This window comes from Pelodiscus sinensis, chromosome 19 (genome assembly GCF_049634645.1).
Source record: "Pelodiscus sinensis isolate JC-2024 chromosome 19, ASM4963464v1, whole genome shotgun sequence".
Classification (NCBI taxonomy): Eukaryota; Metazoa; Chordata; order Testudines; family Trionychidae; genus Pelodiscus; species Pelodiscus sinensis.
Genome location: NC_134729.1, coordinates 22,937,730 through 22,964,780, shown reverse-complemented (window position 1 = coordinate 22,964,780; position 27,051 = coordinate 22,937,730). Strand labels below are relative to the sequence as shown.

At 56.0% G+C, this 27,051-nt stretch overlaps 1 protein-coding gene across 3 annotated transcripts; it reads right to left on the bottom strand.

Moving 5' to 3' along the window:
- Positions 1-4,142: 4,142 nt before the first annotated feature.
- TNFAIP8L1 (TNF alpha induced protein 8 like 1) lies at positions 4,143-26,817 on the bottom strand. 3 transcript variants are annotated; one of them, XM_075903062.1, is made up of 2 exons: positions 26,659-26,817; positions 4,143-8,022 (listed from the first exon to the last, which is right to left on the bottom strand). In XM_075903062.1, the coding sequence occupies exon 2, from the start codon at positions 8,015-8,017 to the stop codon at positions 7,457-7,459; it is 561 nt and encodes a 186-aa protein (XP_075759177.1). In that variant the 5' UTR covers positions 8,018-8,022; positions 26,659-26,817; the 3' UTR covers positions 4,143-7,456. The 3 variants fall into 3 exon arrangements, with proteins under 3 accessions (XP_075759177.1, XP_006110584.3, XP_006110585.2); XM_006110522.4 differs by lacking the exon at positions 26,659-26,817 and adding an exon at positions 15,338-15,508; XM_006110523.4 differs by lacking the exon at positions 26,659-26,817 and adding an exon at positions 15,154-15,299.
- Positions 26,818-27,051: the final 234 nt, after the last annotated feature.

The following is a 27,051-nucleotide window of genomic DNA, read 5'->3' as shown; positions in this document are numbered from 1 at the left end:
AAGTCAACATGGTTTCTGTATAGAGAAATCATGCCTTACTAATCTACTAGTTTTTTGAGGGGAGTCAACAAACATGTGGACAAAGAGGATCCAGTGGATACAGTGTACTTAGATTTAGAATCATAGAATACTAGGACTGGAAGGGACCTCGAGAGGTCATTGAGTCCAGTCCCCTGCCCTCATGGCAGGACCAAATACTGTCTAAACCATCCCTGATAGACATTTATCTAACCTCCTCTTAAATATCTCCAGAGATGGAGATTCCTCCCTGGGCAATTTATTCCAGTGTTTGACCACCCTGACAGTTAGGAAGTTTTTCCTAATGTCCAACCTAAACCTCCCTTGCTGCAGTTTAAGCCCATTGCTTCTTGTTCGATCCCCAGAGGCCAAGATGAACAAGTTTTCTCCCTCTTCCTTATGACACCCTTTTAGATACCTGAAAACTGCTATCATGTCCCCTCTTAATCTTCTCTTTTCTAAACTAAACAGACCCAATAACTTCAGCCTTCCCTCAGGTCATGTTCTCTAGATCTTTAATCATTCTCATTGCTCTTCTCTGGACCCTCTCCAATTTCTCCACAGAAATGTGGTGCCCAGAACTGGACACAATACTCCAGTTGAGGTCTAACCAGTGCAGAGTAGAGCGGAAGAATGACTTCTCATGTCTTGCTCACAATACACCTGTTAATGCATCCCAGAATCATGTTTGCTTTCTTTGCAACAGCATCACACTGCTGACTCATATTTAACTTGTGGTCCACTATAACCCCTAGATCCCTTTCTGCCGTACTCCTTCCTAGACAGTCGCTTCCCATTCTGTATGTGTGAAACTGATTGTTCCTTCCTAAGTGGAGCACTTTGCATTTGTCTTTATTAAACTTCATCCTGTTTACCTCAGGCCATTTCTCCAATTTGTCCAGGTCATTTTGAATTATGACCCTATCCTTCAGATTAGTCACAACCCCTCCCAGCTTGGTGGTATCTGCAAACTTCATACACATATTTTCTATACCACTATCTAAATTGTTGATTTCCAGAAAGCCTTTGACAGGGTCCCTCACAAAAGGCTCTTAAGTAAAGTAAGTTGCCATGGGATAAGAGGGAAGGTCCTTTCATGGACTGAGAACTGGTTAAAAGACAGGAAACAATTGTAGGAATAAATGGTCAGTTTTCAGAATGGAGAGGTAACTAGTGATGTCTCCCAAGGGACCAATCTTATTCAACCTATTTATAAATGATCTAGAGAAAGGGGTAAAAAGTGAGGTGGCAAAATTTGCTGATGATACTAAACTGCTCAAGGTAGTTAAGACCAAAGCAGACTGTGAAGAGCTTCAAAAAGATCTCGCCAAACTACGTCTACACTGGCATGATTTTCCGCAAATACTTTTAACGGAAAAGTTTTCTGTTAAAAGCATTTGCGGAAAAGAGCGTCTAGATTGGCACGGACGCTTTTCCGCAAAAGCACTTTTTGAGGAAAAGCGTCCATGCCAATCTAGATGCGCTTTTGCACAAAAAAGCCCCGATCGCCAGTTTCGTGATTGGGGCTTTTTTGTGCAAAACAAATCTGAGCCGTCTACACTGGCCCTTTTGCGCTAAAGCATTTCTGGAAAAGGGCTTTTGCCTGAATGGGAGCAACATAGCATTTCCGCAAGAAGCGCTGATTTCTTACATGAGATCGTCATGTTCTTGCGGAAATTCAAGCGGCCAGTGTAGACAGCTGGCAAGTTTTTTGCTTTTGCGGAAAAACTTGCCAGTCTAGACACAGCCCCTGATTGGGCAACAAAATGGGAAATTAAATGTAATGTTGAAAATATAAAGTAATGCACATTGGAAAAAATATACATACAAACGAATGGGGACTAATTTAGCTATAACTACTCAAGAGCGCGGTCTTGGAGTCATTGTGGATAGTTCTTTGAAAACATCCACTCAATGTGCAGCAGCAGTCAAAAAAGCAAACAATGTTGAGAATCATTAAAAAAAGGATAGAGAATAAGACCAAAAGTATCTCATTGCTTCTATATAAATCCATGGTGCGCCCACATTTTGAACACTGTGTACAGATGTGGTCACCTCATCTCAAAAAAGATACATTGGCATTGGAAAAGGTTCAGAAAAGAGCAACAAAAATGATTGGGTGTTTGGAAGCGGACCCGTATGAAGAGATTAAAAAGACTGGGACTTTTCAACTTAGAAAAGAGAAGACTAAGGGAGAATATGACAGAGGTCTATAAAATCATGACTAGTGTGGAAAAAGCGAATAAGGAAAAGTTATTTACTTGTTCCCATCACATAAGAACTAAGGGGTCACCAATGAAATTAAAAGGCAGCAGGTTTAAAACAAACAAAAGGAAGTTTTTCATCACACAGCGCACAGGCAACCTGTGGAACTCCTCGCCAGAGGATGTTTTGAAGACCAGGACTTTAATAGGGTTCAAAAAAGAATTAGCTAAATTCATGGAGGATAGGTCCATCAATGGCTATTAGCCAGAATGGGTAGGGATGTGTCCCTAGCCCCTGTTTATCAGAAGCTGGAAATGGGTGACAGGAGAGGGATCACTTGATGTTTCCCTGTTCTGCTCATTCCCTCTGGAGTTGCATTGGCCACTGTTGGAAGACAGGATACTGGGTTAGATGGACCTTTGGTCTGACCCAAAGTGGCCATTCTTATGAGCTGGGCAAACAAGCCGTGCTGCACAAATTTGGGGGGATCCCCCAAGGCAAACAGGAGAAAGCGCAAGAGTTTGCAGAAGGCCCCAGGGGAGATGTGCCTGGAACTGGCCCTCGAGGGGCGGGGGGGGGGGGGGGGCTGACAAGCCTGCAAGTGGGCAGATGGGGCAGGGGGTCCAGCCCAAGGAGGAAACGGTTGAGCTGATGATGCTGGACCAGCTGTATGAATGCTGCCCCCATGACCCGAGAATGAGTCTGGGGGACAAGAAGCCAAAAGCCACAGGGCAGCTGGCTGACAAGTTTACAGACAGCTGGGCCAGGTGTGGAGGGGAATCCCAGAGGGACCGGCTCACAACAGCGCAGAAAGGGGACTCCAGGAGAGGACAGCCAATGCCAGGGCAGACCAACCAGGCCAAGGGACCCAACAGGACCTGACTGGTCATTCCTGCCAGTGGAGGGGCCACAAGTGGGCCCAGTGCCCCAAGACCCAGGACAGGCGGAGCAAACCGAGACCTCACAAGGTTAACTGGGTGGGGCCCAGCTGGAGGAGGGACAGGCTGAGCGGGTGCCTCATTCCCTTGCCGGTGGCTGGGAGGAAGGCCACAGCGCTGAGGTGACGCCGGCCCGTCCTGAAGTGGTGGCACTAGACCGGAAAGTGCCCAACACCCACCTGACCCTGATGGGCATAGACAGGGCCCTATTCAAGGAGCCTGTGATGAGTACATCTGAAATGAGGGGGCCCTCCCGGGACATGGTGGAACAGGGATACTGAGGGGGGTGACTTGGAGGATTGGTCAGCTGGACCCCGAAGCCAGAGCCAGCAAGGGGCACTCTGCCGTGGCCTGGGGAGGGCTGCGTGCAGGGCCCTAGCTTGGCAGACAGCTTGTTCCCAAGGGCCAGCTTGGCTGGGCTATCCCTCCAGATCCAGGCAGTCCCCACCCCTTCCCCGGCTGCTGACTTCCAGGCCACGTTGCAGAACGTTCCCTCCTTGCAGAAGCTGAGGGACGTGGCTGGCCCCAGAGCAACCCCACCCCGGGGGGGAGGCTGCCAGGAGAGGTTCCTGTGGGAGAAGAGATTCCTGTACCGGGACTGGGTCCCCCCAGGGACAGTGGAGTTGCGGGGGTGGGGTGGGGGGCTGGAGGCAGCTGGTGGTTCCTCAAAAGTACCACTGCAGGTCTTTGATGCCGTCCAACACCACGGCAGGGCCTGGCCCCCGGCCAGAAGGTGGGGAAGGCTCAGGACAAGGGGAAAGCCACCTTGAAACCACTGCCCACCATAAAGGAGCCTTCCCGGAAGGTGCCTATGGATATAGTGGGGCCCAATCTGGGAAGCAATACATCCCGGTGGCGGTAGATTTTGCTACTTTCTACCCCTGGGGGCTCTGTCCTCTATTGAGGCAGACCAAGTGCAAGGTGGGGATGACAGAGGTGTCTTGCCTAAGTCATACTGTGGGGAGTGGTGTTTAAAGCTGACCAAAGTGGAGCCCATGGGAGATTGGCCAGTCCCCCAGAGGAAGCAGCGGGCGCAGGCCTTCATTGGGATGGCGGGGAACGACCGGAGGGTTGTGCCTCTCTTCAGCTCCATCACTGAGCTGTCAGAGGGGTGAGCCAGGCATGACGGTCTGGACCGAGCAGTGCTCCATGGTCGGGCCCCTGTGCCGGTAAACCCAGCCTGCGACAAGCCCTTTAGGGACTTCCCGGATAAACACGGCTGGGCGCGGTGCTAGTGCAGGGACAAGGGGAGCGACACCCCATTGTGCACTGGAGCAAGACGCTGCTCCCTCAGGAAGAGCGCCGCCGCCTGAGGGGAGGATTCCCGGCTCTGGTGCGGGCCCGTAGGAAGCTGGGGGACACTGACCCCTCTCCCCTGAGCTGGCTGCCCCAAACGGAAGGGCCAATGCCCAGCTCTGGAGGTGGAGCCTGCTCCTAAAGGTATACCACACGGAGGTAGGTCCATGTTAAGGGGAGCGCTGCTGAGACAGCCCACACCTCATCACGGAGCAGAGTCCAGAGGCCACCGGCTAAACGGGAGAGAGGTGACAAACTAGGGGCGTTTATTCACCTTGTTGTGCTGCATGTGAGTTCTACTAGCCCAGAGTAACCCTCCCTCCCACCCCCTGTGCCTCAGTTTCCCAGGGCACTGCACCAACTCCTAGATGGCGATGGGAGCTTTGGGTGCGACTCTCCCTGAGGGGGGCTATCCCAGCTAGCGGCCCGTCCACATTGGCTGATGCCTGTTGCAACCTGCACAGGGAGGGGGTGCAGCCAGGTGACACCTTTTGGCTGGGAAACAGGACTAAAGCCAGGGAGGGGCCAGGCTGGCAACTAGGATGAGCCTCCTGCGGAGAGTTCTTGGGGGGGGGGGGAAGGGCAGGGCGCTGGCTCTGAGCCCCCACCCCCCAAGACGGGCTGAACTGACTACTGCTGGTTCCGGTGCGGACAAGCCTGTTCCATGCTGTGTCCCCGTCTAATGCGCCCTGTGTTCTACCTGCTGGCTGAGAATCCCCTGACTGCAGAAGGGGGGGCCTGGCGACCCCCCCCCAGTTACCGAGTTGGTTTTGTGTTTTGTTTTTTAATGTAAATGAATCCAAGACATTTCACGCCTACAACACGCGCGCCAGCCTCTGAGGGCCACAGCTGGCCGAGTCCAGTGATGTGAGCGGCCGGAGCAGCCGGGGACAGAGAAATTCAGCGTGGCTGTCAGCGGCGGAGGAAAGTGCACATCTGGTTTGAAACTACACAGCCACGCACGCCCCACGCCTCTCTGCTGGGGGAGGGGGAGAGGCTGCCTCTAAGTGGCCCACACTGCCCACTGGGCTGAGCGGGTTAGCGGTACCTGGCGCACACCCACCTCGCTCCTGCCCTGGGTTAGGCCTGACTCGCATTAGGCGTCAAACTACACTGGGATCGCCCTCTCTGCCGCCTCTCCGCCATTCAGGAGTCCCCCTTGGGAGCTGGTGGATGGAGCCGGCAAATCGACAGTGGGACCGTATTTGCGGATGCAGGTACAAAGTTTGTATCGGTGCAAGGCTCAGGTTCTGGGATGATCCATCCATAGGGGGAGCCTATTTCTCTATGCCCAATACGGGACCAAGGTGGGTAGCTGCCGGCACTCAGGGCTTCAGCCCCATATTCGGGGGGGAAGGGGGAAATGGGATGCCAAGCTTTAGTCCCAAGGCAAGGGACACCCCAGACCAGGGATGAGCTCCATGGTGGGGCCACCCTGGAATGGGGCTTCAGCCCCCCACTGAGGGCTGCCCAGGAACGGGCTGATCATCACAAGCAGGGGGAGGGAGTCCGAGAATGGGGCTGAGCCCCATGACAGGTGGGGGTCGCCCGGGACCAAGGCTGTTTGCTGCAGGAGGGTGGAGGTGGGGAGAGCTGGAGACTGAGAATGGGGCTGGTGGGGGCTGCCCAGGAACAGAGCTTGAGCCCTGCCACAGGTGGGGGCTGCCCAGGAACCAGTCTGAGCCCCATGGCGGGTGGGGGCTGCCCAGGATCGGGGCTTCAGCCCCACGGGGAGGGTCGCTGGGGAACGAGGCTGCAGCCCGCAGTGGGGGCGCTTGAGAAAGGGCTTTCAGCCCAAGGGGAGGGGTACCAGCAGGGGCTTTAGCCCCATATTCCTGGAAGGCTGGCAGACACCCCTCCTTCTTTAGGGTGCACAGGGAGGGACATTACTACCTGGTTTCTCTCTCAGCTTCCTGCCTGACTCCACCCAACACACCACCGGGGCCGGGGCCTGCTTCACTGCCAGCCACACAGAGGAGGCTGCTGCAGCTGCACTTGGCTGGGGGACTCGAGGACCAGCAGGGGGCGTGCAAATATGGGACATTTTGCCCCTTTTAAGAAAAAAATGTCAGGACACCTGGGAGACCACTTAAATACGGGTCAGACCCGGTTAAAACGGGACAGATGGTCACCCTATACAGTACGCTGTACAGTTCCTGGCCTCCAAGGAGACAACAAATATTAGTAACCTCCGCTATCCAATTCTTGCTTGCAAGGGACGAATATACTTTCCCTGGCCTAGGGGGCGCTAGACCATGCTAGACGCGGGCCAGAGAAACTAGATTTAAACACAGCCATCCTGGATTGACCTCAGGCTAGACCGCCTTGTATCTTGGCAGAGGCAGAGCATCTAAACGACTCTTCCATGCTCTCGGCTTGAGTCCATCTCACTCGAGAAAATTAAAAGTTACACACAAAGAGGTAGTGGGTTCCCCCTGCCAGGATTAAGATAGATTTAGGAGCGAGAGACATTTACAAGTGGGTTTAAGAGCACTTGGTGGTTAAGAATATATACAGCAAGCCCAAGGAACTTTAAACAGCGAGCTCATGGATTCAGAGGGGCTGGCCTGCGCTGAGTTAGACGCTGGATTGGCTTCCGAAGCGGAGCTATCACGCTGGGGCTCAGCGGGAGCATTTTCTCCAGTCTCGCTCCTACAAACAAGCCCTCCTTCGGTGGGATGGTGCCCCAGCAGGGTAGAGACGGAAGCGGCTTGCCTCATTTTAATTTCTGGAGGGAGCTAACGCGAGGGGAAGAGATTCCAGCTACCAAGACAAGCAGCAGATTGCAAAATCGTGTAGCCAGAAATGTCCCAGGTCTTTATGAAAAGAGAAGGGAACCAGAAGTTTAGCACCGTGGAGAGAGCGTAAGGCCAGGTCCTACTGACAGCGGACATCTTGCTGTTGAATTCACGGCTAGCAGAATGCAGCCTGGGCAGTCCCGGTGGAAGAGAACCATGCGAAGAGCCAAACAGTTGCTCTCAGACCTTGTCTTTGCGGGTTCATATGTTGTCCTCATCTAGCATTTTGTTGACCCCTTCGCAGATCCTCTGCAGGTGGGTGCGATAGGGCTCGGAAGGTCCGTACAGTGCCGAGAGGAACTCGTAGTCCGCAAAGTGGTTGAAGACGTGGTTGATCCGGGAGTGGGACTTGGCCGTCAAGTGGGTGTTGATGGCCTGGTGGAGCAGGTCCCGGCACTCGTTGAGCACGCTGGACATGACCCTGCGGTCGAAGGTGAAGTCTATCTGGTAGAAGCTGACGGCGGTCATGGCCAAGGTGTGCACTTTCTTGCGGAAGAGCTCCATCAGCCGCAGCTCGTCGGCATTGAACTGCCGGTTGCGGTACAGCACCCCCAGCTTCATGACGATCTTGATCAGGTTCTTGATGATCTTCTGGGCCTCCCTGCGGTTGCGGGTGAACTCTTTGGTGACCCGGTACAGCTCATCCAGGACCTCGCTGCTGGTGTCATCGATGAAGACGCTGGCCATGGTCTTGGAGGCCATCTTGCTCAGGAGCTTCTTCTGAGCCTGCAGAACCAAGTTCTTGGTGCTGAAGGTGTCCATCTTCTCTGGAAGGGGGGGGAAGAGAACATGACAATGTGATTCAGCCCTGGCCATGCAGTCATGAGCCCTCCCCTCCCGGGCGCACACCTGCCAAAAAGCACCCTGCTCTAACAGGGCCTGGGAGCCAAGACTCCTGGGTTCACAGAATCATAGGGCTTAGAAGGCCATCAAGTCCAGCCCCCTGCCCAAGGCAGGACCAATCCCAACTAAATCAACCCGGCCAGGGCTTGGTCAAGCCGGGACTTAAACACCTCTAGGGATGGAGATTCCAACGCCTCCCTAGGGAACCCATCCCAGTGCTTCACCATCCTCTTAGGGAAGTAATTTTTCCTAATATCCAACCTGGACCTCTCCCACCCCAACTTGAGCCCATTGCTCCTTGTTCTGCCATCTGTCACCACTGAGAACAGCCTCGCTCCATCCTCTTTGGAACCTCCCTTCAGGAAGTTGAAGGCTGCTCCCAAATCCCCCCTTACTCTTCTCTTCTGCAGACTAAACAGACCCAAATCCCTCAGCCTCTCCTCATAGGTCACATGCTCCAGCCCCCTAATCACTTTGGTTGCCCTCCGCTGGACCCTCCCCAATGTATCCACACCCTTCCTGTAGCTGGGGGCCCAGAACTGGACACAATACTCCAGATACGGCCTCACCAGAGGGTTCCTTCTCCCTTTCTGGAAACAGGTGTAACTGAGTATTCTAGCGGGGCAGAAGGAAGGCAGGGGCACTGAAAAGGCCGAGTTGGCTCGCATTGCTCTCTTCCCACCTGGGATCGGTACGGCTGCCTCTGCAGCGGAAGGCCCATCACCCTGCCATTTTAACGAGCCCTCCTTAAAATGGGGCTCATTTCCGCGAGAGTACAAGGGGGCGTTTGTTGGTCAGTGTGTGGCCGGTGAGAGACCCTTTAGCACAGCAGAACCCACACCACAACCAGCGTGATTTTGTTCCGTCCCTGCCAGAGAGCAGCTCTACGGCTGCTTCGCTTTTTTGTTTGTCAGAGCACCTCAAAGCCGCCTATTTCTCCAGCCCCCTGCTATGCCAGGGAGGTCTGGGCTCTGGAACCAAGTCAGTTTCCTGGCCGGATGAGACACTCCCCTCTATGCAGGGACCAATCCTCTTGCCACATCCCACCTGGGAGGGAACTGGATTCTTGCAGATCCGCCAAGGAAGGAAGGGGGAGGGGGGTTCATAAACTTGGTTACCAGCATCACCAAAGGCTGCACATTGCTAACTACAGAACGTCAGGAGAGAGAAAGGGCTGGAAGGTCACAGCCTCCTAGTACTCACTAGCACAAAGCGAGCCACTTAGCCAGCGACTGTTAAAGGCCGAAACGAGCGAATGAAACAGCACGGCTGGTGGAATAGCAACACGCAACAGGGGACTGCAATAACAACGCGCTCCCATGCTAAGGCGGAGGGGGGAGAAAAGCGGGCTGGCGATGCAGCCGTCTGCATTATGCTACATTTGGACACATTTACTCTGGCGCTTTCATTGGCTCAAGAGATCGGCATTTAAGTCCCAGCTGGGCCACAGGCTCCCTACGTGATCGTGGGCAAGTCACTGACTTGCTCCATGCCTCACTTTCCCCATTGGAACAATCCTTCCTGTCGCCCACCCTTGGTCTGTCATGTCTGTTGGATGTTAGTGCTTCATGGCAACTTAGAGGGGAGTTGCAGCCACTTAGAGGAGGGTTGTGGAATCACAAAGTTTGAGACCCCTGGGTTAATAGAACCCTAGGGCTGGAAGAGACCTCAGGAGTCAAGTCCAGCCCCCTGCCCAAAGCAGGACCAATCCCAACTCAATCATCCCAGCCAGGACTTTGTCAGGTTGGGACTTAAAAACCTTGGGGGATGGAGATTCCAACGCCTCCCTAGGGAACCCAGCCCAGTGCTTCCCTCCCCTCCTACGGAAACAGTTTTTCCTAATATCCAACCTAGACCTCCCTCGCTGCAACTTGAGACCATTGCTCCTTGTTCTGTCTTCTGCCACCCCTGAGAACAGCCTCTCTCCATCCTCTTTGGAACCTCCCTTCAAGGAGTTGAAGGCTGCAATCAAATCCCCCCTCATGCTTCTCTTCTGCAGGCTAAATAAGCCCAAATCCTTCAGTCTCTCCTCATAAATCCAGTCTCCTAGCCATTTTGGGTGCCCTCCGCTGGACCCTCTCCAATGTGTCCACATCCTTTGTGTAATGGGGGGCCCAGAATTGGACACAGTACTGCAGATGTGGCCTCACCCTGCTAATGCACCCCAATATGCCGTTAGCTTTCTTGGCTACAAGGGCGCCCCGTGGACTCAACCAGTTAACTGGTAGGGGCTGGACTAGCTCCTCGCCTGTGGCAGACAGGGGCTGCTCTGGTTGTCTGGAGCAGCCTCTGTCTGTGGCGGCCGCCCCCCCTCGCCCCCGACCCCTCTCCCTTTACTAAGTTAACTGCTTAAAACAGGGGCGGAGAACCTAAGGCTGGATCCAGCCCCGGATTTGCATGAATCCAGCCCATGAGGCTCCTCCCCCCTCAGCATCAGGGAGCTGGTGCTAGGGCTCTAGCCCTGTGGCCCCACTGCAGCCCTCCCCTGTGGGGCTGAAGCGTGGGTGGGAGCCAGGCAAGCGGGGACCGGATCCAATAGGAGCAGCAGGGGGCAGTATTTGGGAGCGGCAGGGTACACGGAGCCATGGTCATCGCCGGGGGCTGTGCCAGGTAAGTGCCCCCCCCCCATTGCCCAGACTCCACCCCCCCCAGCCCGCTCCTGCACCCTACCACTCTCCCAGATCCACCTACCCCCAACCCAGCCCTCCCATCCCAGCTCTCCACTGCGCCCTTCCATCCTCACCTACCCCCAACCCTGCACCCCTCCCTCCCACCTGTTTCCCAGCAGTCCCCTCCCACACACTGAACTCCTCATTTTGACCCCACCCAAGAGCCGAGGGGGCCAGCAAAATCTGTTAGCCTGGCCCCCCCAGGCTCTGGTGCGTGAGCGGAATGTGAGGAGTGTCCTTCTGCTTCTCAGCCCCCCCCTGATTTTCCTGTGGGTCAGTGGCTCCTGACCCCAAACGGGTTCCCCACCCCTGGGTTAAACAATACTGACCTACCTGACATGGGGGGAAGGGCGTGAGCTCCCGTTTCTAAAGCGCTGAGACGCTCCAGTGGGAGGCGCTGTAGACCGGCCACAGCACAAGGTCGCCTTATCCTAGGGTTTAGAGAACATCTCTCTGGCTAGTACAACTGCTGACACAGGATGCTGCAAAGGTGCCAGGGGACAGAGCCCTGCACATCCTTGGATTAGGGATGTAAAATCCTGTTTAACCAGTGAATCAGTTAAACTTTATGTGTAACCAGTTAACCACGTAAAGGGGGGCAGGGAGCCACGAACAAAGGCTGCTCCGGCTGGCTGGTCAGAGCAGCGCCTGCCTGCAGTGGGGCTGAAACAACCCCCTGCTCACAGCCTGCTACAGACCCTGCTGGTTAACGAGTCACATCCCTGCCATGGATATCCACTCAGTATCTGCCGGTGTCTGCATGCACGGCTACCGATGCAGGTATCAGCAGCTCATTTCTGGGGAGGCAGATACCAATTCTGTATCTAGATCCCTGCAAATTTGCAGCTATCCACTTTGTATCTGCGAGTATCCGCATCCGTGGATGTGCATACCAGCAGCTCAGTTTTGTGGCGACAGATACAAATTCCGTTCCCGCGCCGGGCTCTACCGGTGGGAGCCAGCGCATGGAGCTCCGGCACGGGCAAGTTCTAAACCCCTGCCAACAGGGGGCCGTGGCAGACAGGCCGGCCGGGCTCACCTGGGCTATAAATTAAGCGAGCAGTAATAGAGCAGTCAAACCCCGGCCTCTGCAAGATGTACCACGCGGCGTTATTTACAGCCCTTGGGAAACGCAAAGGTTTGCAAGTATTTCCTTTTATGCGAAAACATTGATTGTAACAGCATGAGCCTGGAGCTGGAGGGCTCTCTCTGCACTAATAAAGCCAACGGAAAAAATACAGCCGGAGCTGTGGGCATCCTCCTAACAGGACAGATGCCTTTGCTGCCCGGCTGGCCTACGGGAGAGAGGCCGCTTCCGAGCGAGGAAGCTGGGGAAGAGAAACAGAGCTGCTCCGTCAGGGTGTGGGTGGCAGTGCAGGAGTTCCGACGTCGCATCTGTTTTTCAGAAAGTGAACTCTCCCTGCTCGTGGGAATCTGCAATTAGCTTTGCAGGGGCAGCTTCACCGTCTGCCGGTGCCTTTTTGCCCAGGGATCTTTCTAAATACTACAAGAAGTTCTGTGGCACCTTATAGACTAACAGATTTATCAGAGCATAAGCTTTCATGGGCAAAGATCCACCCCGTCAGATGCATGTAGTGGAAATTCCAGAGGCAGGTATAAATATACCTGTATATTTGCCTGTATATTTATACCTGCCTCTGGAATTTTCACTACATGCATCTGACGAAGTGGGTCTTTGCCCACGAAAGCTTATGCTCCAATAAATTTAACAAAACATGTAGATGGTATCATGAGCTTTCGTGGGCACATCTCATGATACCATCTACACATTTTGTTAGCCTATGAAGTGCTACCAGACCATTTGCTTGCTGGTTTTTTTCTGAAAGGGTATGTCATGCAGCAGTGAAACGGGCGTTCGAAATAAAGCCCTAGTTCAAACTACCTGTTAAACCTCATTGCAGGAGGAATAACAGGTACTTCGAAATAGGGCTTTGTTTCGAACACCCGTTTCACTGCCGCGTGTAGATGTAGGCAGTTATTCCGGGCTTGTAAATTTCAAAAAAGTGGCGCCCAGCTGGGAAGATGCAAATCAAGCACGGGATATTTAAATCCCGAGCTTGATTTGCAATTCCAAATGCCTACATTTGCAGCCCTATTCTGAAATAGGCTGCAAGTGTAGACATACCCTAACAGACTAACTCGGCTACCCCCTGAAGCTCCAATGAATCTGTTAGTCTAGAAGGTGCCACACGACTTCTCATTGTTTTGGCAGATTCAGACTAACACGGCTACCCCTCTGATACTTTCTAAATACTGACACCCCAAGCTGGGTGGGCAAGCGCGGTGCTGTGACAGCTACAAGGACCTGCCTTTGGAGATAATGCGGTGCGTAGATGTTGGCTTGGCAGCTCTTTCCCCTCCATGGTGGAACCTTCATACCCTGCTCTGCTGCCCATTTCACAGATGGGGGAACTGAGACTTGGAAACTGCCGGGAACTAATTTACCAGAGCGGTGCCTGGTTTGGAAGAGCAATAATTTGAGGCAAGTTGGGCATCTCCCCGCTCCCAATCAATATTCAGAACTTCAGATCAATCAAGCCCCTTTATGGTGTCCCTGACTGAGCCCCCCCAAAAACGGGGGCTTCCAAAATCTTTGGTCACATCTCACAGCCTTGGCCTAAACACTGGGAGGCTGACTCATCCATTTGGCCCACCAGAGCAAGCTGACGCAGAGCTCTGAGAAACACCAATTGATAATCAAGCTCAACTTCCTGCAGAGCCCAATGCGCCCCGCAGAAGAGAAAATGAATCTCACACATTTTTGAACAGGTGACCTTAAACACGGTCGTCCTCTGTGCTCTGCAGGGATGTTAAACTTCCCAGGGTCTTCTCGGGGAGAATCACGCTTTGCCTCCCTGCCCTGGTCCAAAATGTCCACCCCTTCCAACCCGTGGATGCTTTATCCCTCTCCCGCTCGTGGCTCCACCCCAGAGGTGGCTGCATGTCAGTGCGGTTTGTAGGCCTGCAGTTTGCAAAGTGCCTTGAGATCGTAGCAATGAAAGGCAGCCGTATAAATAGCAATTCCCACGCGTTAAAGCTGTGTCAGCTGAGGTTGGCTAAGTACAATCCCTACCCACACGATCCTTTCAAAACAAGGAAATGCCCAGGAAAGAGAAGCTTTTTTAAAGAGCCCACAGCACCCACGCATCCCTGCGAGCAACCATGGCAACAGGTGTCAAACAACACTCCCTCGTCTTATTAATTGAACAATGCCTGGTTCTCCCAGAGCGCAGTTCAGCCGGAGATCTCGAGGTAAGTACCATTGATAGAATCATTGTACTAGAGCGGGGGTGGGCAATAATTTTTTTTATAGGGGGCCACTTAAGAAATTTTTGAAGTGGCCCCGGGCTGCACCAGAAGGGGCGGAGCCTCAGGTGGAAGGGGCGGGGCCAGGACACTTCACTACCCACAGATCCTGACTGGTCTGGCGGTGGGGGAGCATGTGAAGTCTTTGCCCCCCACAAAAGTCCTCCCTAGGCACCCAGGCCTCTGATGGTGGGAGGAGACTTCACACGCTCCGCCTTCTGCCCACAGGCCAATCAGGGCTTAGAGGCAGAGGAGTGCGCAAAGTCTCCTTCCGCCTTGCCAGGAGCGCGTGAAGCTTCTAAGTGCCACGTGCTTCTTACTGGGCGGAGGAAACTTTACGCACTCCCCCGCCCCCACCCGATTGGACTGGGGGCGGAGGAGCAGCCGGCCTGCGGAGACCCTGATCAACCCGTTTGGCGGGCCAGATCCGACCCACAGAGGCCTTTTTACCCACCTCTGTACTAGAGGGCTAGGAAGAGATGTCAGGGGGAGGGATAGCTCAGTGATTTGAGCATTGGCCTGCTAAACCCAGGGTTGAGAGTTCAATCCTTGCAGAGGCCATTTAGGGATTGGGGGCAAAAATTTGTCAGGGATGGTAGTTGGTCCTGCTGTGAAGGCAGGCGGCTGGACTCAATGACCTTTCAAGGTCCCTTCCAGTTCTAGGAGATAGGCAATCTCCATTAATTTTAGGTCCAGGGGCTTGCACGGAGGAAGGATCAGTTACCCTGACAGATTGTCCACCCTGTTCTTAAAAACCTACAGTGCCAGGGATCCTGGGACCCCTTTGGTCACCCGTTCCAGAGCCTGATCACCCTCAGAGTTAGGAAGTTTATCTTAATTACCAAACCTCAGTCTCCCTGCCACACATTGAGCCAACACCTTCTTGTCCTGCCCTCGGTGGACACGGAGAACAATTGGTCCCTGTCCTCTCGACAGCAATCTTTCACATATTTGACGACTGTTGCCACCCCCTCCTCCCACGGTCTCGCCTCTTCTCATTTCTGTTGCTCCTGGTTGCAAAGCCAGGAACTCACAGCTCTCCAGTGCCAGTGTAATCACCTCACCGGAAAGCCATCCTGCTTCATTCGTTCGAATGCTCACTCCACGCTGCTCCAGGGGACTCGGGGCAGAAGGGGATGAATTCGGGCTCCTTCCCTCCGTGCCGAACCCTCTCCCGCTCATCTCTGCCCATCCTCTCCCCCCGCTCCCCCACATGGCTCACTTCCCCTGGGGCAGATGCTACCGTTTGGCGAGTGCCTGGAGATTTCCCTCGCGTGAGACATTTTCCTGCTCAGACAGCGCCTCCGGCGCGGCCCATTGTTCACCGCGGCGCTGCTCGATCAGCCGGCGGCGGAAGAAGCAGTTTTGCCCCAGCACAAGTTAGAGACGGAAACAAACCAGCAGATTTCCTTCCTGTAGCTCACGCTCCCAGCCCGGCTGGAGTTTGAAAACACCTCTTCAAAACCAGCCCCGGGTGCTGAAAGCGCAGCTCGCTCTGGGACAGGGGCGCAGAGAAAGGAGCCAAGCCTGGGAAGGGGGGTGAAGCGGCTGGAGAAGGCAGCGCCCAAGACAGCAAACCCGCTCTGCCTTCCCTTCTTCTTCCAGACACTTTCCGAGCTCTCTCCGGAAGCCAGGAGCCTTGGCCCCACAATGTACCCCTGAGGGAGGAGGGCCTAGTGGTTAGATTGCTCTCCGAGGCAGCAGGAGACCAAAATTCAATTCTCCGCTCTGCTGCCGACGTCCTGCGTGAGCTTGGGCAAGTCACTTCAGGGGGAGCTCCGCGGCTCCCCAAGGGGTTGCAGAAAGGGTGTATATGGGGGGGGGGGGGGTCACAGGTCCGGTGTGGAGGTATCACACCCAGGTTGCAATGGCCAGAGCAGGGACCCAGGGTGATAGTACCTAGGGCTCTGGGTGGCTACTGCAGCTACACTGCTCCCTTTCTCCAGCTAGCTCAATAGGCAGTCCTGGGACTTTTGCGATGGCTACCAATACAACAATAGCAGAAGCCCCCCAGCACTTCTCTGACACGCCTACCCCATGCTGCAGTCGCAGCCCCCATCACCCTGTGCCTCAGTTTGCCCAGAGGCCCAATGGGAAATGGCGAGTCCCTCCATTGCAGGGCTGCCGGGAGGGCAACTAAAGATCGTGCTGTGCTCAGATGCCACGGGGACCAGGACCAGACAGAGCCCTTCGTACACAGACAGATCTCCCCAGGGAAGATGGAGCCAGCTGGGTGACGTGAGCCAAGTTCTCTGGTCACGGACGCTGATCCAGCCGCATGACTCTGCAGCGAAGCAGCCTTTGCTTTTATTGCCCCGAGTTAGCGCGGAAGGACTGGGCAGAAGCTGCTTTGTGCAAAGCCTTACAGGGGAGACCGAGAAGCGTGAACTAGACGTGGGGAGCAGGGAGAAGCCAGCACGCCCCGCGCTGTGGGCAAAGACGAGTCCAGTGAACACGTTTCTGATTTCCCCGTTCATCTATAGTATCCCACGCCTCTGGGCCCCACAACCCTGCAAGCCCCTTCCCAGCTCTAGGGCCGGGGCTTGGAATACGAGGCCCGGTGCAGCGTTTGCAGCTCTGGGGCGAGGGCAGCTTGCAGGGAGGGCGAACAGAAGGGCGGAGACAGCATCCCCGAATGCCACCCCCAGAGATCAAGCGACAGCAATGACCCGGCCCGTGGAGCACTGAGCCTCCAGCTTCAAAACCAGCCGTCTCTGGTGGATCCAGCCCAGAGGGAAAACTGGGCTTGCGTGGGGGAGGGAGAACTCAGGCTGGCAGTGTAGACCCGGCCTGAGTTTTCACCCTTTCACTGGGGAGGACTCACTGCGCAGGACACAAGCCATTTTCACCCTTAACCAACACGGCACGTGGGAACCGCTGCACATCCAGTGACAGCTTCACAACCCTGGTCCGGCAGCCCCGCCTGCTCCTGAGGGGGCATCTCTGTGCTGACGCAAGCCTTCCCCCACAGAGGTGATGCCCGCTTGCCCCTCCCCCACCGCAGCGGGGTACATCGGGAAGAACTCCCGCGGCGACCAGAATCAGGCCCGAGCATTGAAACGCATCTCTCTGCGATGAACCAGACAGCAGGCGCGGCGTGCACGCCGGCGGAACCCGCAACGCTGTCATCCTGCCAGCCCCCGGCGGAGCCTGGTGACATTTCAAAGGGACCAGGCAAAACTGACACATACAGGTGTCTGCCGAAAGCTAATTTGCAGCACCGCATCCAGCTCCGGGCTCCTGCTATCACCGAGGACGGGGGGGGGGAGGGGGGGGGGGGGAGGGAAATCAGGCTTCAGAAGCTAAGCCAGCCCCCCCCACTACCATTCCACAAGCTGGATTACTTCTTATTTCCCATTCTGCTCCTCGCTTCTCTCTTCCACACCCCCCCCCCCCGCCGGTGCGTTCCAGACGCCGCACACCTGCGCGCTTCCACCAGCCACGATCCTGCTCTCAATTACTGGCGCAACTGTCAGCCGCTCCCCTTCTCCCGCCGAACCCCCACCCACCGCTCCCTTGATGGGGGGGATGAATATTTCATACGGCAGCACAAAGGCACTTGAATAATGTATGGGGCAGCCTGGAGAGGGAGCAGGCAGCATGCGGAAAGAGGAGCCGAGAGCAGGCAGGCGCCTCCTCCTCCTGGCCCTCGTTAGCCCACAGTCATACGCCCCTCGAAACAGCCGCCCCCCACAACGTTTCGTCTCGATTTAGAACTTGCCGGAAAAGTTTCCTCCAGCGCGAAAGTTCTCCATGCAGCGGGCGCATTACATGGAGGGGGGAGGGGGGGCGGCGCATCTGTCCAGCTGGCTGGGAAACTAGCTGAATGCAGAATGGGTCTAGAAGTGCCCCAGAACTCGGCTGTTCTATGCTCTCCCTGCCAGCGCGAAGCCTCGCCGCCCAAGTGCCTCATCTCCTTTCTGGAGAGCAGTCTGCCATGCCGGGGTACATCTACACTCTGCCACGTCCAGGGAATGCGTTTGGTCTTCTGCGTTATTTTGCGGAAGAGCAAACGCGCTCTTTCAGAAGCTCTGTCTTCCTTGTTCTGCAAGGAAGAAGGGATCTTCCGAAAGAGGAGGATTTTCCAAAATTTGGCCCGGTGTAGATGGGCCAAATTTCGGAGAAGCCTCTTCCGAAAGAAAAATCGGAAAAAGGTGTAGTGTAGACCTAGCCCAGATCTAGACAGGATTCTTCCCTGCATCATTATCTTGTCTACATTGGGCAAGGCACCCTGCTTGGATCCGGTTCTCCGTTACACCCTTTACGCCAGAGCCCCGGCTTGCCTGGATCTGGCCCCCGAGGTTTAGGGCTCCCACCCCCACATGGGCGCTCCAGCCCCTCTGTCCACCCACCATGGGGTTGGGGCACACAAAATCTACCTGCCTGGGCTCCCCATGCTCTGGCACGCATGGGGAACGTTGTGGGAAGTGTCTTTTTCTTCTCCAGTCGGGGGTCACATCAGCGAGGGCTTGTTGGTTTTTTTTGCTTCTCACTTATGTGCGGCCCCTGGATGATTTTTCGGTGGGTCAGCAGCCCCCCACCCAAAAAAGATTCCTCGCCCCTGGTTTATGCCACCCTGGCAGTACAAAGGGGTCTTGAGTTAAGCGGACAGAGTCCGTCAGGGAATAGCCCTTCAGCACCGGGGGACGGAGCAGCACAACCCCTTTCACACACATTTAAGCTTCTGCCTGAGTTTGCGGCAAGCCAGCTTGTCTCTATAAAGGAGGTTCAAAGATTTGCAACAACTCTCCTTCCTTTGCGCTTCTCTTTGTCAGGCTCTGCCCTGTAGTACCGCCCAGCGGGGCTCGGCTTCTAACAGACGTTCATTTAATTAAGCTGTATCCCCGCTCCCCCCCAGGGAAGCCTTAACATGACCATGAAAGAATGGGAAAGAGAAGGAGCGAAGTGCTTGGTCATACAGAGCAAGACCTGGAGTCACCTGCTCTAACCGCTAGGTAACACTCCTTACAGCAGCCATCTCCAGATGCCCTTGCCATGACAGCTGTCTGTGTCTTTCTCCCTTCCGGGCCTGATTTTTACCGGCATTCGTGTGTGTGGGGAGGATAAATAATTAAAGAGGCACCTTATCCTCCCCCTGACGGCTGTTTGTTACCTGTTGCCATGGGCGCAAATAGCCTCGCTAGCGACTCCCTCGCCAGCAGCCCCATTGCTAACATTTACCGGCTGCTGGAGAAACAAGCCGGGCTCCTTGCAGGAGTTCTCCATGCCAGTAACCAAGTGGAAGAGTTGATCAGTAGCCAAGCAACCTGGATCTCAGAGGCAGGCGTGTGTACAGAGCGGGGAGGGGGTCCGAGGTGGCGGCAGAAGCCGCGGCGTCAAGCCCCTCTCCCCGGAGAAGGAAGCAGGAATCCGGCGAGCCACCCAACGTGTACACACAGCAGTGGCCTGTGCCATAGTGCGCCCTGCGCCGATACAACATTCTGCATCCACATTGGCAGCCACAAACGTGGGCCGCGGCGATAAAGCCGATATCCACGGATTGGCTGGGGCACTAGGACACCCCCCCCCCCCCGAGTCACTGTTACTGCCATCTATGTGGGGGAGGTGGGTGGCGTACAGGGCCTGGAGTCGGGGACCAGACCTCTGAGGTGTCTGGCGCTGTTCGGACATGGAACAAAGGGTTAGTGGGCCAGGACTGGGGGGAGAAGATGTGGGATTCCTCTATTCTGGGAACACAGGCTGCTTTGCCTCCTAGGCCTGGCGTCAGCCGGGCCCCTCACAGCTCCAAAGCCAAAACCGGTCAGTGGATGCTGTGAAATGGGTTCAGCAGGCCTCAGTCCTGAGCCCTGGAGCATAGAATTATGACAGGGGGAGCCTGGCCTGCTTTGGCCAGGCCTCCTACTGCTCACCCTGGCTGTGGCTTTGCCCCCAAAGGGCCGACGTGCAGGCTCCAGCCAGGCGGCAGGGGACTGATTAGGGTACCGGTGGCTATTCTGCAGCAGCACAAAGGGAAGCGCTAATCTGTGATTATAAAAGGTCCTTGAGGTTCCCGGCCCTTTGCTGAGCCCCTTTAATTAGCCCCCAGCAGTGGCAATGGGAGCCCCTCCCCCCACCATGGCTTGGGGCTCATTCTGGGATTCCCCATGTCCAGGATGTCCTTTGGTTTCCTGTTGCTCAGGCAGCAAGGGGCCAGTTACTCCAGCAGCGAACGGGCCGGACTGCTCAGGGCCGGACTGAGAACTCACCAACTCATTTCACACAAGCCCCCAGACGGCCTGTCTTCACACTCGCGCCGTTCCTGCCACCGGCTCGTCAGCCCCTGCTCTGGGCGTGGAGCGGATTAGAAGTGGCAGGAAGCCAGCGGACACAGCAGGGCGGAAACCAAACGCCATCTGAAACAGTTCTGAGGGTTTCTTCTTTGTAACAGCCCACAGCCCTGCTCCATCTGGTAAACAGGCAACCGAGAGCAAAACCCAGCGGTGGGCGTGGACCCCTGGAGCCGGCTGTGGGCTTGAAGCTCCAATGTATCCCCATAAAGAGACCATCCACCTAAATGAAATGCTCCGCTATAACCCTGCACAGATCCGACCGTGTCATGGAGCACCCGGGCGAGACACAGCCGGGACCCCCAATCAACTGCACCAGGGAGAAGGCTGATTGGGGGAGGTGCATGCTAATTAGCTGATCTGGCCGGGAAGCTGGAAGTCCATCAGCCGAGGGATGGAAGGACACAAGAAGGAAGTCACGGGGCTGGCCAGAATGGAGATCCCAGCTCGCGAAGCCCCCGGTGTGGGCCGAGAGTTCAAGGACTGCCCCTGCCCCAGCGTTGCAATATTATGGCAACCGGGCCTGGGACTGGCCATCGATCACACAAAGCTGCCACTCCACAGAGGGAGTCGGAGACGCTCCGGGGGCATCCGAGGCTGGGGGAAGAAGGGGGGGGGGGCAGATCACGCCCGGTGACAGCCTGAGTCTCAGTTACTCCCGCCCTTGGAATAGGGATGCTTTCCGTCAGCACTGCGCTCTCTTCTGGGACTAGGGATGTTACATTTCAATTAATCTGACTAATTGAACAGTCGATACAATTTGCATCGACTCCTCGATTAGCGGATAAGGGCACCTCCGCCTCCGAAGTGTAGAAACAGCCCCAGGGCTCTTGCGACACTTCAAAGGCGAAAGTGCTGCGGGGAGCACGGGGCCAGCAGGGCAGTCCCTCACTGGCCCTGTGCTCCCCGTGGTGTTTCAAAGCGGCAGCCCCACGTGGAGCCTGGAGTCAGCGGGGGATCCCCCTCCCCCACTGACCCTGGGCTGCGTCTGCCGCTTTGAAATGCTGCAGGGAGCCTGGTGTCAGACTCCATGCGGCATTTCAATGTGGCAGTGCCCTGTGAAGCCCAGGGTCAGCAGAGGACTCCCCCATTGACCCCAGGCTCCATGTGGCACTGCTGCTTTGAAACGCCACATACAGCCTGGGGACTCTCCAGCTGGCCCTGTGCTCCCCGCGGAGTTTCAAAGCGGCAGCGCTGCATGGAGCCCAGGGTCAGCGGGGGAGTCCCCAGCTGATCCCGGGCTCCACAGGGCACTGCCACTTTGAAACACTGCGCAGAGTCTGCTGATAGAAACAGCAAAGGGCAGGGGGAAATGACTAGTTAGCTACTGTGGTGACTAGCCTAGAAGCATTTGCTTCTCAGATTAGTCGTTCACATCCCTATCTGGGACTAGAGGATCCTGCTCAGTCCTGGTAGAAGAGCCCTGGGGCTGCTCTGATTTATACTCCCCATCCCACAGCCTTCATGGGCTCCGAGAAAGAGAGATCAGCTGGGACGCAGGGCACTTGGCTGTGCCCCCAACCACAGGGCCAGGGAGCAGGATCAGCCTCCTGCTTTCAGGCCAGTCCCACGCAGCCCGCCGGCGACAGGGAGAGGAGATCCTTGTCGGGAAGGGGTGCTTCCTTTCACCTTACGATCCCTTTCCACCAGCCTTCTTGTTAATATCACAGGGGCACCCTTCCAGCTTTGGGCAGAACTCCCTGGGCAGGAAGCAGGACAGGATGGCTCAAGCTCTGTCGCAGAACGGAGGGAGGAAAAGGAGGGGCGGGTTATTCCGAGGCATTTCTCTTGCCTTCGGCTCCCTCCCTTCCTCGTGGAGCTCAGATCAGCAGTTCTCTCTTCTGGAGCAACTTCCTCTCTCCCTTGCTCAGGAGGATGGTGATTAAGGAGGCTCATTAGGAAGAAGGAGCTTTTAAGCTTCTACCTCCCCCAGGCAGGGAAGCTTCAACTGACTGGCACCCTGCACGCCCCGGGCTGAGCGGGTCTGTGCCTTTGAAAGGAGCATTGTGAAAATGAAGCCATTTAAAAAGCAATGTGGCGGGGGGGGGGGGGGGGGGGGAGGGCGGGGGCTTCTACTAGGTGCACCCTAAGTCGGGTGTAATGGGGGGCTGGCTGGGCGGGGGGGGGGAAGAGAGCAATCAGCATGGCTCATGGTGCAACTCCTGCCGATTTCACTGTTCCCCGCTGGTTCAGTGACCTTGTTCCCCACCTCTGGGCTGTGCCCCCAACCTGCAGAAGCTGGTCAGGGCTCGGTCTGTGTAGCTGACCTGTTCAGGGCCTCTAGCTGAGACTATCTTGCAAATAATGAGCAACAACATTACAGGTTGTATTCTGGGCTTGCTGCATTTGTAGGCTTGCTTTTAAGCCAACTGATGGTCTAGGAATTATTAGGGAACGGGTCTCTGCAGCCCCAAGGGTCTATTCCCAGTTCTGCCACTGTCCTGCTGCCTGACCTCACTGCCCCCTTTATACCTCAGTTTTGCTGTCTGTAAAATGGGGTGATACAGCTCAGGGGGACTGAGAAGGTTAGTTCTTTGAAAAGAGCTTTCATGTCCCTGAATGGAAGCTGCTGGAGACACAGGACCACAGAAACTGACAGACTGGATAAGACCCAAGGTCCGTCGTACCCAGTATCTTCTCTCTCACAGTGGCCGGCACCAGACCCTTCACCGAAAGACTTAAAGAACCCACAGGAGCAGCCATGGGGAAATTTGGCTCTCACAGCAGATCTCACCCTATAATCTCTAATAGCTAGAGGTCGTCTTAAATCCGGAAATGAATGATGCCTTTCAAAATGATTAGCAGTAATGATGATCACTCATATACACTTATCTCCTTCTGAATCTTGTGAAGTTCTCGGTCCCCATGAAGGATGTTAAACTGCAGTTATCTGGCTGATCGTGACTACACGATTGGTCTATAAGGGCCACTCTGCAGAGTCGCAGTGGGGGTAGCTTCAAGAACTCGCTCAAGCCGGGAACGGGCAGTCCCAGCTCGTGTCGATTCCAGGAGCCACCCACACTGTGTCTCTGCATTTTAAATGTAGTAAGAGCCGCCGGGCTCTTACCATATTTAAAATGCACAAGCGCAGCATCCTGGACCAGCACTAGCCAGGACTGCTCGGTCCCAGCTCATGCTGAGTCCATCAGCCCCTGTTCAAGGCCAGCCTGGGCCACCGTGAACAGGGGCTTCTTGGGGGCAGCAGCCCCCAGCTACGGAGGGGCCAGCTCCCCACTGGGACCCCTGTGGACAGTATCGGCTCCTGTCCCCCTCCCCCGCTGCTTCTCATAGAGGCAGCAAGGGGGGGGGGGAGGTGAGTAGTCGATTAGTTGACGAGCCAATAAACATAAGCTTGTCTCCATGACTCCTTGTGGGAATGAGTTCCACAGTCTAATTACGCATGGCGCGAGAAAGTAGCTCCATCTGTCTGTTTTGAATTTACCACCTTTTAATTTCTGTGAGTATCCCCTAAGTCTTGTGTTACAAAGACCTGGATAAGAGATCCTTAGTCCAGGGCTACTCAACTCTGGGAGTCCCGGGGGCCACAATGACACTTACAGCATATGCTGAAGGCTGCAACTTAAGAGTGGTTGCATATACGTGCACATATATATGCAAATCACTTCTTTCACGCTGACTGCAGGAATACAAAGATTAAGGCAAGACTACACAACACACAGGCCTCATTTAAGTCAGTTCTGCTGATATTAATAAAATGCAATTTTTCCCTGATTTCTACCCATATGACAGCACTTTTAATGAGCAAAGATAGTCCAGGAATTTAACTATGAAAACACCTATCAACAGAAGACCATTATATGGACTACTTTTTTGTTCTGGTTCCCACCCGCAGGCACATGTTGAGCCCCGTCTAAACCCGAACAACATCATGGGCTGCAAACAGACGGGCTGTGGGCCACGTGCTGAGAAGTCCTACCCTAGACCGCTCATTATTTTATAGGACCTTATAACATCCCCTCTTATACAGTGGTAGTTATAATAATCCCCAGCTCGAATAGAGATTTTCATGGTTGTACATCTCCATGAGCTTTTAAAGCTCAACATCATGATCCCTGTTTTACAGATGGGGAAACTGAGGCACAGAGCTGGGAAGTGACGTGCCCACGGTCACCCGAGGGGCCAGTGACAAGGCTGGGAATAGAGTCAGTGCCAGTCTAAAGCTCCCTTCACCAAACAATCCCAAACTTTTCAGTAATAGTTTCAGCCAAACTCTTCAATCTCTCTTCACAGGAAAGACTTTCTAGGCCAGTGGTGGGCAACCTGCGACCCCCTGGGGTTCTATGTGTGGCCCACAAGACATTTTGTTGACCACTGCCCGTGCACAAGCCTGACCGATTCTGCTGGTGTTCATCCGTGTAAGATTTTTTTCCTACCTGTATTACAAAAGCGACATGCATGTCAAGCCAGGGCAATCGGCACTCCCTGCAAATTCTAGGCATGCCAGCAACGTTAGCAAAACTACCTTATCCCATGAGGCCATCTTGGTTATGCTGCGGCCCACCGAGGTGAAGGAGGGGCCACTCACTAAGCTAGGTTGCCCATTGCTGTTCTAGGCCATTCATCATTTGTGTTGGCTCCCTGAGCCCCTTTTAATTCTGCAATACCCTTTCAGAGAGGCGTTAAATGGCTCTTTTTCCCCTCTCCTGCTGAGCTACTTTTTTTCACTGGGTGCACACGACTTCAGAAGACAAATCATGCCACCCGGTCCCCCGTTCCAGGAGAATCCACTGATTCGGAACAAGGAGCCAGCGTTCTGTTCTCTTCTTTGATCCTATCAAGCCAGCCAGGGCACGGGGCAAGAAGTTACACGGATTCCGAACAATCACGGCCTCCTCACATCCTGCGGACAGGCTAGCTTCTTCTTGGACTGGAGTCCTACCTCTGTGCTCTCCCCGGAGCCGGATCAGTTTACTCCCCCGGGAGCCGGATCATCCACAGAATGCCGCTCCCCTTCAGGTGCCCACGTACGTAGCCAGGTGCTCGGAGGAGTGCAGCATGGTGGGGGGGGGGGGCCTGGCCCCACGGGGAGCTGCGGAATGCCAAGCCCTTTGGCAAACCCAACCCCCCAGTGCATGGTAGTGAGCCCTTGACAAACGTGGGCAGGAGAGCTGAGCTGGTTGGGGGATGCCACGGGGAAAGCTCTGTAGGAAGGCCGGGCCCTGAAGGATCATCAACCGTCCCGCCGATCCCTTTAGTCACCCCGGGCCAGGGAAATATTAGCAGATTGGGTGATACCTCAGGAGAACAAGGCAGCTTCCCATATTATCCCCGCTAGCACCACACAAGGGAATGCGTTATCGGGGGCCGTATCCGGGCATGATGGAGGGAGCCATCCAAGGGGCTTTCCACTCTCTGATTCCTAGGAGGGGAGCGACGGCCCTCTGGAACCCACTGGCAGGAACAGGGAGAGAAAGCCCCTTTGCCTGCCCTGGAAAGCTGCCAGCACTGACCGGAGATAAGTGCCCAGTGGCCCCAGAGGCTGGGCTGAGGGTCTCCTGCCATGGGGGAAGAAAGAAAACGGAACTGGGGCACAGGCCCTGGCGGCCAGGGATGGACTGGAGGGTGATGCCTGGTGGGCAGGTCCCCCTGGAGAGGGTGATGCCCGATGGGCGTCACGGGGAGGAAAACATGGCCAAGCCCTGGCATCAAGGGGCAGACAGGAGGCTGATGCCGGGCGGGGGGAGGATCTGGCGGCACAGTAAGAGGGCAGAGCTCGGGGGAACAGGGTGATGCCTGGCAGGGGAGAAGGGGTAATGCCCAGTAGGGGCAGAGGGAGGAAAGGGGTAGGCAGCAGGCCCCAGTGTAGGTTCAGGGGCGATGCCCGGCGGATGGCCCGTGGAGGGGGGCAGGGTAATAACCCTAGGGGGGGGGTCTCTAGCAGGGGGGAAAGGAAGAGGGGTAGGCCTTGGCGGGGGGGGGGGGGAGGTACGGGGGCGATGCCCGGCAGATGGCCCGTGGAGGGGGGCAGGGTAACAGCCCTGAGGGGGTCTCTAGCAGGGGGGAAAGGAAGAGGGGTAGGCCTTGGCGGGGGGGGGGGGGGTGCGGGGGTGATGCCCGGCGGGGCGGGGGGAGGAGTTGGAGGGGGCGGGCTGACCCTGGGGGCCCTGGCGGGGCACGGGACGATGCCCGGCCCGGGGGGGGGGGGGGGGGGGGGGGATGTCCCAGACTCCCGTCGCGTGGCCCGGGGCTGCGCCTGGCGATCGCGGGTTCGGGTCTCCAGGCGGCCCCGCTCCCCCCGCGCGGCGCCCGCACTCACCCTCCGCCAGCGAGGAGCCGGCTCCGGCCGGGCGGGGCAGCGCGTCCCTGGGCGGCGGGCTCGGCTCCGGAGCGGGGAGCCCCACGCGGCGCTGCGGGTCCCGCTCCCCCCGCGCGTGAAACCCGACCCGGCGCTGCGCGAAGTTTCAAATTCAAGGAGAAGTCGAGGCCGTGCGGGGGGGGCGGGGGGGTGACGGAGCCGCCAGCCAATGGCCGCGCAGGGCTAGCTACAAAGTAACCAATGGGGCAGGGCGTGGGGAGGCCAGCCCGGGTCTGTGGGGGCCCAGCCCCCTTGGTCCCCTGTCCCGTGGGGGGGGGGTCTCTGGCCCCAGGCCCGGCCCCACCTGGGGGGGGGGGTCTCTGGCCCCAGGCCCGGCCCCACCTGGGGGGGGTC